Here is a 10,000-nt window from a genome sequence, read left to right as displayed (position 1 = left end):
AAAGGGACATCATCCATCTCCTTTTGTCAGATAATGTAAAGAAAATTCGGTCACTTGCTAAATTTATCGCCCTTGCTTGGCACTTTCGTAGCAAGAATTGCTCTAACTTGTAAACGAATACACAACAAAAGAATTGCAGTCTCGAAAGTAAAAAAAAAAAAAAATCATACTAAAGCTTTAACTGTCATAACGTTTAGGTTGGATGGTCGACTCAAAGAAGCCGACATTTGTATCGTTTTCTAATATGCATGGAGAAAGTGCAAATTAACTGAATATGTATAGGTTTACTTTTCTTTTTTCATACTTTTCTTTCCGGTTGAACACGCCGTGAGTTTGTCGAGCGTGGGTAAAGCCGTTTTCGACATTAGTGGGTTGTTTTTTTTTATTGTTTTTCAACAGACCTTGTGATTTTCTTTGCAGGATTCTTGCTGCGACTTTGACACATATATTCAAGCTGTTTGGTTTGTTTTTATATTGTTAAACGATTATTCTGATGTGTCCCATGCCAATAGGACTGTAATGTCAGTGGCATTAAAACATTTTTCAGTTTCTCACTCACATTTACATACACACACGACGCACACATATACACATACATGTACACACATGTACACACAAACATGCACACACATATACATGTGAAACACACACACACACACACACACACACACACAAACACATGTACACATACACACATATTCACACATACAAGTGCACAGATAGAGAACAGCTGTGGGTCAAATCTGAAAGGAGCACAAGACATTAACACATTAGAATAGAATAGAACATGTCTTTATTACCAAGTGTACCGAGGTCACAAAGAATATTAGGGGGAATAGTACATAAAAAGTACCAACAAAAATCGAAAATCAATCACAGATACAGTAGAAATAAGGATACATACATGTGCATATCAATTCAAAAACTTGTGCATGCTCACACTTGCATGTACACACACACACACACACACACACACATGCAGAAACGCTCACACACACACGCGCCCGCGCGCGCGTTTGAACAGAAGCCGCAGATTACATGTGGATGGGACTAATGACTAGATCATCAGGTAGATGGTTGTTGATTTCACAATTCTAGCTAATCATACTGGGTTTGTTTGAGAGACAAGACATTGACTGCTTTGGGGAAAAAGCTATTGGCGAAGCGACTGGTTTTCGTCCTTGTACTTCTTTACCGTCGACCAGAGTGGAGCATCTTGAAAATCCCAAAAGCTGGATGTGATTCGTCCTGGCTGATGGATTTAGCTTTTTACACACATGTACACGCATATATACGCATGTACATACACATACACATATGTTTTGTTGTTGTTGTTGTTGCTTATATGTTGTGTGTGTGTGTGTGTGTGTGTGTGTGTAAGCAACAACAACAACAACAAAACAAAAAAAAGAAAAAAGCTAATTTTCAATTCTTTTTCCAATTTGGTTTTTCAATTTTTCTACTTTTTTTTCGATCAGGTTTTTTTTGTTTGGTTTGGTTTTGGTTTTTGTTTCCTCTTTTTTTTTATCTCCTATTTGCGTAGGGTTTTTTAGTTATTTTCTTCTTTTTTATTTTTTTTTTTATATTTATTTGGGAGGGTTGGTTGTTTTCATTTTATCCTACATTCCTACTCTTCACATTTTGGGCGTACCCGGAGACTCGAACTCATAACCTTCTGATTGAGAGAACGGTGATCAACCTACTGAGCCATGCAAGCACCCGTTAGAAAGGACCAAAAATAATGTAGATCAAGATGAACTGTGCTCACAAGGCACTGATAAAGTGAAAACTTAACCATCAATTATTATAGTCAGAAGACAAGCAAGAGGATTGTTGAGAGGGATGACAGGGGTGAAAGGAGGAGGAGATACAGAAAAAAGAAAGAAAGAGTCAGATAGGCCGACAGAGAGTAACGCAGAAAATAAAAGAGAAAGAGAAAAGTGGAGAGAAAGGAAGAGAGAGAGAGAGAGTTTAAGGGAGGAAACTCTGTGGTAAGAGTAGAGGTAGTTTTATTTCGATTGTCTGCCTTACATGAACAGGAGATGGGCCTCCCGTTCACTGATTCTCTCACCACCCCCACCACCCCTCCCCCTCCAACACCGCTCTCTCTCCGCACTCTACTCTTTTCCCCATGAAAAATATACATACAACATGAATAGTAGAGTCTGTATGCGTGCATCATGCATTCTCTCTCTCTCTCTTTCTCTCTCTCTCTCTCTCTCTCTCTCTCTCACAAACACACACACAAGATCGAATGTTCATAATCAAAATGTTGTTCATGTCTACATCCTGTCTGCCTTAGATTATGAATGTTGAAGACTTGAAGCAGTGTCAAGTAACACTGACACCATGACCTGTAAGCTCTGTCTGATCTCAGTTAGGTGACAGCCCTTCATGACATCTTGGCCTGTAAGCTCTGTCTGACCTCAGTGAGGTGACAGCCCTTCACTGCCATCCTGACCTGTAAGCTCTGTTCTCCGTGAGGTGACTGCCCTTCACTGACATCCTGACCTGTAAGCTCTCTGTTCTCCGTGAGGTGACTGCCCTTCACTGCCATCCTGACCTGTAAGCTCTGTTCTCCGTGAGGTGACTGCCCTTCACTGACATCCTGACCTGTAAGCTCTGTTCTCCGTGAGGTGACTGCCCTTCACTGACATCCTGACCTGTAAGCTCTGTTCTCCGTGAGGTGACTGCCCTTCACTGCCATCCTGACCTGTAAGCTCTGTTCTCCGTGAGGTGACTGCCCTTCACTGACATCCTGACCTGTAAGCTCTGTCTATTCTCCGTGAGGTGACTGCCCTTCACTGCCATCCTGACCTGTAAGCTCTGTTCTCCGTGAGGTGACTGCCCTTCACTGCCATCCTGACCTGTAAGCTCTGTTCTCCGTGAGGTGACAGCCCTTCACTGCCATCCTGACCTGTAAGCTCTGTTCTCCGTGAGGTGACTGCCCTTCACTGCCATCCTGACCTGTAAGCTCTGTCTGATCTCCGTGAGGTGACTGCCCTTCACTGCCATCCTGACCTGTAAGCTCTGTTCTCCGTGAGGTGACTGCCCTTCACTGACATCCTGACCTGTAAGCTCTGTCTGACCTCAGTATCAGTATCAGTAGCTCAAGGAGGCATTAATGCGCTCGAACAAATCCATATACGCTACACCACATCTGCCAAGAAGATGCCAAGCCAGGAGCGTAACCCAATGGGCTTAGTCAGGCCTTGAGAAAAACAAAAGAAACAAGAGAGGCAAGGCCTTCAAGATTCACTTGTGATACACTTTTTAAAAAAAAATCTAATCGTTAAAATGTGTTCTGTATTTGTTATTATAAAGCTTCGGGTTAAAAAAAAAAAAAAAAGAAGAAAAAAAGTCCTAACCAGATTCGAATGAGAAGAAACTGTCTTACCCATTGCACTATCGTGGCTCCTTAACTGACGTTCTAAAATTTGATATTTGAACATACTTTTTTAAAAGGCGATAAATCAATTGCGGTATTCGCAGTCAGAACGCTGTTTAAATCATATCATTCTGGTGTATCTTGGGCATTCAAAAAATCTTTAAGGGCAATTAAAAATTCTTTTTAAGTCCGCGGTAAAGGAGACGTGGCTATCGCCGCATTCACACTGCAACATTTAGCCGTTTTCTCTAGATCTAGATAGATGTACAAGTTTAGTTACACCCGCAGGGAATGTAGTACGACACGATCCATTCTTTTATGTTCATTCTAGTTTTATAGTTTTAAAGTTGATATGAAAATCTAGTATTTTGTTAAACTAATAACATGTAGAGCCAAGTACAAGTACTTCTAAACGTCGTAAGAAGTGAAAAGGACTTCATTTTGAGAAAAGTCAAGACTGGAATTTTTTTCGTTTCAGCGTGATCAATTCAAGGGTATTAACTCGCATGGTTTACAATTTTTAACTGTGAATTCCGATTGATTCTGTGGATATTTTTATGGCAGTTTGGGGCATAATCCAGTAAGTGATGAGGCGTTCACAAATTTTTCTCTGAATAAATATTTAACGGTCTCCTTCTCCAACTTTCCATCACATGTTATCGTGTATTGTCCATTGAATATAGGAATGAACGGGCAGGTCAACAACTTGAAACAAAATGGCGTCGTTCACGTTCTCGAAGAATATGAGCACGTGCTTTGAATGTGTATAAATATGTGATTTTTGCCCATGACCTTCAGGGCTCAGCCAATAGATCTGTAAAGTCCACTTGTGGTATTGATTTTAGTATTTTCCGAAAAAGACCACTTGGGCGAATGAACATAGTGAAAGCCCTGTACACTGAGAATAATACACACAAGCTTTTTATGTATTGAGTATAATTTCAAAATGTAATGTTTAAAATGAGAAAGATCAGTTTAAAGCAAATTAAGCCCCCTAGCATTAATTACATATTAATTTCCCTTTTTTACTATCTGCACCAAAACGTTTGCAAAATAATTAAAACTTCCATGCTTAGCAAAAGAAGTTCCTGTTTGAACAAAAAATGATAATAATGACTGCTCTTGTTGTGTCAGAATATCAGATCAAAGTGCCAAGTTTAGAGAATACAAAAAATATAAATATAACAGTAAATGCAGTTTGCATATAATTTGGCTTCTTTTTTACTTTTTTGTGCCCATCCCAGAGGTGCAATATTGTTTTAAACAAGATGACTGGAAAGAACTGACTTTTTCCTATTTTTATGCCTAATTTGGTGTCAACTGACAAAGTATTTGCAGAGAAAATGTCAATGTTAAAGTTTACCACGAACACACACACACACACACACACACACACACACACACACACACACACACACACACACACACACACACACACACACACACACACACACACACACACACACAACCGAACACCGGGTTAAAACATACTCATTTTGTTTACACAAGTGAGTCAAAAAGCATCATGCCCTTTTTGGGAAATTTGTATCTGTACCATTACATACACTGAAGTGTTTTATTTTATTTTCAACCTTTTGTGTTTTAATAATTTACTTGTTCGCAGTTGATTGGATGTTATTACCTGTAACATCTGCATCAGCATATTAATCATTGCTGTTTATGTACAATGATACTGTATCATTGTATTGTTGTGTTTCTCTGTTCTCTCCATGTTCACTATCTGTTCCACACTTTGGTCATGTCTGTGTGTGTGTGTGTGTGTGTGTGTGTGTGTGTGTGTGTGTGTGTTGGGTCGGAGTGAGTGTGTACATGTATGGGGGTGAGGGTGGGTTGGTGTGAATGTGTTCGTTTCATTACTTTTTACAATGTTGTTGATGATGATGATGATGATTACCATTCGTAATGGTAGTAGTAGTAGTAGTAGTAGTAGTAGCATTTACAAAATTTATTATTGTTGTGTCGTTATCGCTATTGTTTTTGCCACAGGTTGATAGAATAGGCAATGCCTAAAATCTTTATCCTTGAGAAATAAAGTTTTTGAATCTCTCTCTCTCTCTCTCTCTCTCTCTCTCTCTCTCTCTCTCTCTCTCTCTCTCCATCTTACAATATGTTATCTGATTTAGACCTAAGAGGGAAACGAAATTGGGTATGAAATGTACGAATGAGTTTGTATGAACTTGGATTTGGGTGTGCTTGGGAGTGTCAAGGAGTAGGTGATGAAAATAGATTTGTACAAATATTTCGCCAAATATTGATAGACTGTGGGTGGCAAGAGTGGGACAGTCACAATCAAGTGAAAAGTTTAGTATGTATAGAATGTATTTGTTTAATCATACATTTAAACATACCTTTTGTGTAACGTGAACAGACACATGCGATGTACTTTCACCGGATTCAGATTTGGTATTTCTGATATAAATGTACACAGATATCGTCATGAAACCGTGAATAATTCAGAGCTGTTGTGTCCTCTGTGCAAGGAATCCAGAGAGGATGAAGTGCATTTAGTTTTGTAGTGTCCTGCCCTAACAGACCTTCGAGTTAAATTCATCCCAAAGAAATATTATACATATCCATGTCTGTTTAGATCATGTTTATTGATATCATTGACTGATAATGAAACAATGTGCAGTCTAGCTTTGTATAATTTCGAGCACTTCAACTGAGAAAAGCACTGGTATCCTAATTGTTGTGGTATCTGGTTATGCTTATTGCGGTTACATAGTTGTTATGACGCATGTTAAACTCCGTTATCGCCCCTTGTTCTTATGGGGCTATGACCTTCAATGAATAAATCATCTGAAATCTGAAATATCTTCCTGTACAATCCTTACTCTCTCTTATCCTCTCTCCCTCTCTCTCTCTCTCTCTCTCTCCCTCTCTCTCTTTCTCTCTCTCTCATTGTCTGTCAAACTCTCTCTCTCTGTCTCTCTCATTGTCTGTCTGTGTCTGTCTGTCTGTCTGTCTGTCTGTCTGTCTGTCTCTCTCTCTCTCTCTCTCCCCATCCCTCTCTCCCATTGCCTCTCTCTCTCTCTCTCTCTCTCTCTCTCTCTCTCTTCCCCCCAAACCTCTCTCTGTCTCTCATTGTCCTAAACCTCCTTTCTTTCCCCTTCCCTCCACTCTGTCTCTGTCTGTCTCTCTGTCTCTATGTCTCTGTCTCTGTCTCTCTCACCCAACCCTGTTTCTCCCCAACCCTATCCCCTTCTTTCTCCCCCTCCCCCTCTCTTACTCTCACCCTGCCCTATCTCCCCAATCCTATACCCCTCTCCCCCCCCCCTTCTCTTCCCCCCAGCTCTCTTTCTCTCTCTTTAGAACTACTACACGATAACCTTTTTCGCTTGCTCTCTAACAATGTATGAACAGTATTTGTTTATATTAGCGCGTGTGAGCAAGCATGCGTAAGCTTGTGTGTGTGTGTGTGTGTGACAGAGACAGACACAGAGCCAGAGAGAGAGAGTTGCATTCCATGTTGTTTTTTGTGTTTTGCGGTAAACTTTTGTTCTTCCTTTTTTTTTCTTAATTGTTTGTGTGTTACTGTCTACCGTGTCCGTACCGATTTTTTTTCTTTAACCGGTCGGTTAGGGGAACTTTCTTTTTCTATAAATGGCTCTGATGAAACTGGTTCTAGTTTGTTCTTCAGGGTTCTTCAGTGGGAATAACTCGTACATTTCCTTTGATGTTGCGAGCGTGTGTGTGTGTGTGTGTGGATTGCATTGTGCAAAGAAGGTTCAGCTTATCCAGTTTACCCTCACAACATTTGTCGTTGTCAGTTGGTATCCAGACACTTTGCTGATGCATTTTTTCCCACGCGCGGCGACAGAATTACTCAACACGGAAAATCCCGATCTGAGTGCAAAGGCACACGAGTGTGAGGCACGATCTGACGAGCGAACGAACGAATCTTTCTAGGTCTTTCCTTTTGACTGTTCTCGCGATACGAAGAAGGTAAGATCGTTAAATCAGTCTCGCGGACTCGCAGGCCCTTGAGTAACTGCAAGGTCGGTGGGTTTTTTTTTTTTTTCTGTGATACGTTTGTGTATTTTTCCTGTTTTCCTTCGTGTGTCGTCGATCATAACTTTGACAGACCGAATTCTAAGACTGTATCTGGTATGGCCGATCTTTCCGGTCTGCTTAGGCCAGGCCTCTTTGTTGCTACGTTCAGGCACAAATCCATCCATCCAGCCTTGCATCAATAGAAGAATAACACATCACGTGCGTAAAAGGAAAAAGAATTATAATATTTGACCTGAATACAATATGGCGCCCTGTCCTGATCCTCCAGGTCTTGTTTTCCCGCCACTCTCAGTCACGTGCTTAAGACGCTAAGCCAACTGGGAAGGGAGTGATTAATGTGGGTCCGCTTTCACTTGGAGAACTTTCAATTGATAATGGACACAACATCTGTATCATTGCACTTTTAATTTTTCCCGTTGACGGAGGACTGAGGTAGCAGGTGTGATTCGCGGCAGCCTCCTGACAGGGACACCTTGAAAAAGTCCACTTTTTTCATATTTGTGTGGACTACAGATCACATGTTTATGTGGGCTACATAAAGTGTAGGCTAATTAAAGATCACGTATTTGTGTAGATTAATTACAGATCGTGTGTGTGTGTGTGTGTGTGTGTGTGTGTGTGTGTGTGATACTAGTAATCAGTCGTGTTCGACAATGACCATCAGAACAGCAAAGGAGATAACTGCTGTCCAGACTATCTGGGCTAAAACTTTATCAAAGTAGAGTGTCTTGCCCAAGTTACATCCCCACTCTCTTGGCCAAGAAGGTTTCAGGACAGTGGGCGTCGGGATGGTTCCCAAAGACCAACTAGCCCCAGGGCTGCAGCACTAAGAGTCAGTGAAACTTTGCCCCCTAGTTTGAGAGTCCTAGTCCTTCACAAAATACTAAGCTGTAAATGACTTCCCTCTCTTTATACACACAGTAAGAAAAGGGCACTTCCGACACAGTCTGCTTCATCTCTCTGTTCACCATCTTCGTTGGCACCAGCATCATGTTTTATTTATTTATTTATTTATTCACAAAAGACTAAGCTGTAAATGATTTCCCACTGCAATGGAGAAACCATTGATAATACAGTTCACACTTTGCTGTTGGCCCAACTGTAAACTCATGTCAGTCTGTTATATAAGCTGTGTGTTACGTGAGGGCTAATCACAGATTGTGCATACAGATCACATAGGTATATATATTTGTGCAGGCTTGCAAATAGCATTTTTGTGTAGACTTATTACAGATTATGTGCGTAGGATAATCATAGAAATTATATTTGTGTAGGAAAATTACAGATCACATGTGTAGGCTAATCACAGATCACATATGTCTCTAGGCTGATTACAGATCACATATTTATGTAGGTTGATTACTGATCACTCATTTGTATAGGATCAAATCAAATCATGTAGTGTACAGCCCAGCCGACCACTAAGGCCATGATTTATATAGGATAGTTATAGTTGTAGTTCGTGTAGGCTGTTACACATGGTAAACATTGATATTGCTTTGTTACACATGGTAAACATTGATATTGCTTTGAACGTGCATTTTGTTTCGGTTTCGATTTCCAGGAAGAGTCAAAGCATATGTGCTGATCCATATACGCTGCTTTACTTCAGATTTAGAACAAAAATCAACAGCAGATCAGTGCCTGAGTATTGCATAGACCCAACTGGCTGGCCAGGCCTTGACAGCCTTCCCTGGGGTTTGCATAAAACATTAATATAAAACGATATGAATTAATAAATAAATAAATAGATAGATAAAATGCACTAAAATATATAATAAAAAAAAAAGAAAAATGCATAGAAGGTGAATTTCGAAATGAAACAAAAAATAGAAATGGGCCACATTCAATTAACTTGCACACACTCACACACGCGAAAACCAGCAACTGATTTAAGTATGCAAAAATGCGCGCGCGCTCATGCACACACACACACACACACACGCACGCGCGCGCACTCACACACACACGCACGCACGCACGCACACACACACACACACACACACACACACACACACACACACACACACACACATGTACGCAAACGCACACACACACAGACATACGCACAGACACACACACACACACACACACACACAGACACACACACATGCACACACACACACACACACACACATGCACACACACACACCATACCACATGACACGCATCCCAGTACGCGCTTCCGAACAAACGCGCACAAAATAAGTGCGAATAATTAAGACTGAAAGAGGGTGGAACTGAAACACGTGGACATATAACGTCCAATGACAAGTTGTTGGGTTGGTTTGCTTTCGCAGATCTGCAACGACCATGTTCTACAAACTTTGCGCTTTGTCTCTGCTCTGGATTGTTCTCATCCATGCGGAGGTCTATAAGAATATGGGGCAGAACGGCTGTATCGGAAGAAATGGCATTCCTCAAACTTGTGGATACCTCCAGTTTTGCTCTGAAACAGGGCACTTAAAGGGCTGCAGAAACTGCACAGAGATTACAGATGACTGGTGCGACATAGGACAAGAGGAATACCAGATCTTCACTCAGAAGTACCCCACTTGCGAAATTATCTGTGAAAGT

At 40.8% G+C, this 10,000-nt stretch overlaps 1 protein-coding gene and 1 long non-coding RNA gene across 7 annotated transcripts in view; one reads left to right on the top strand and one right to left on the bottom strand.

Annotated features, from left to right (window-relative positions):
* LOC143280065 (uncharacterized) overlaps positions 1 to 10,000 on the top strand; it is a 56,017-nt gene that overhangs the window by 31,166 nt on the left and 14,851 nt on the right. For 4 of the 6 annotated variants that reach the window (XM_076584566.1, XM_076584609.1, XM_076584583.1 and 1 more), the window contains exon 2: positions 9,724 to 9,998. In XM_076584566.1, coding sequence (XP_076440681.1) covers positions 9,724 to 9,998 — 275 coding nt within the window. Of the gene's footprint in view, positions 1 to 7,039; positions 7,408 to 9,723; positions 9,999 to 10,000 lie in introns of those variants that run through there. The other 2 variants (XM_076584591.1, XM_076584575.1) reach the window with 2 other exon arrangements.
* On the bottom strand, positions 1,349 to 6,684 carry LOC143280172 (uncharacterized). Its single transcript, XR_013055005.1, has 2 exons — positions 2,564 to 6,684; positions 1,349 to 2,511 (listed from the first exon to the last, which is right to left on the bottom strand). It is a non-coding gene; the product is annotated as an uncharacterized LOC143280172 (long non-coding RNA).

Source organism: Babylonia areolata, chromosome 1, assembly GCF_041734735.1.
Source record: "Babylonia areolata isolate BAREFJ2019XMU chromosome 1, ASM4173473v1, whole genome shotgun sequence".
Classification (NCBI taxonomy): domain Eukaryota; kingdom Metazoa; phylum Mollusca; class Gastropoda; order Neogastropoda; family Buccinidae; genus Babylonia; species Babylonia areolata.
The sequence above is the reverse complement of the archived record's forward strand: the minus strand, read 5'-3'. Positions and strand labels throughout refer to the sequence as shown.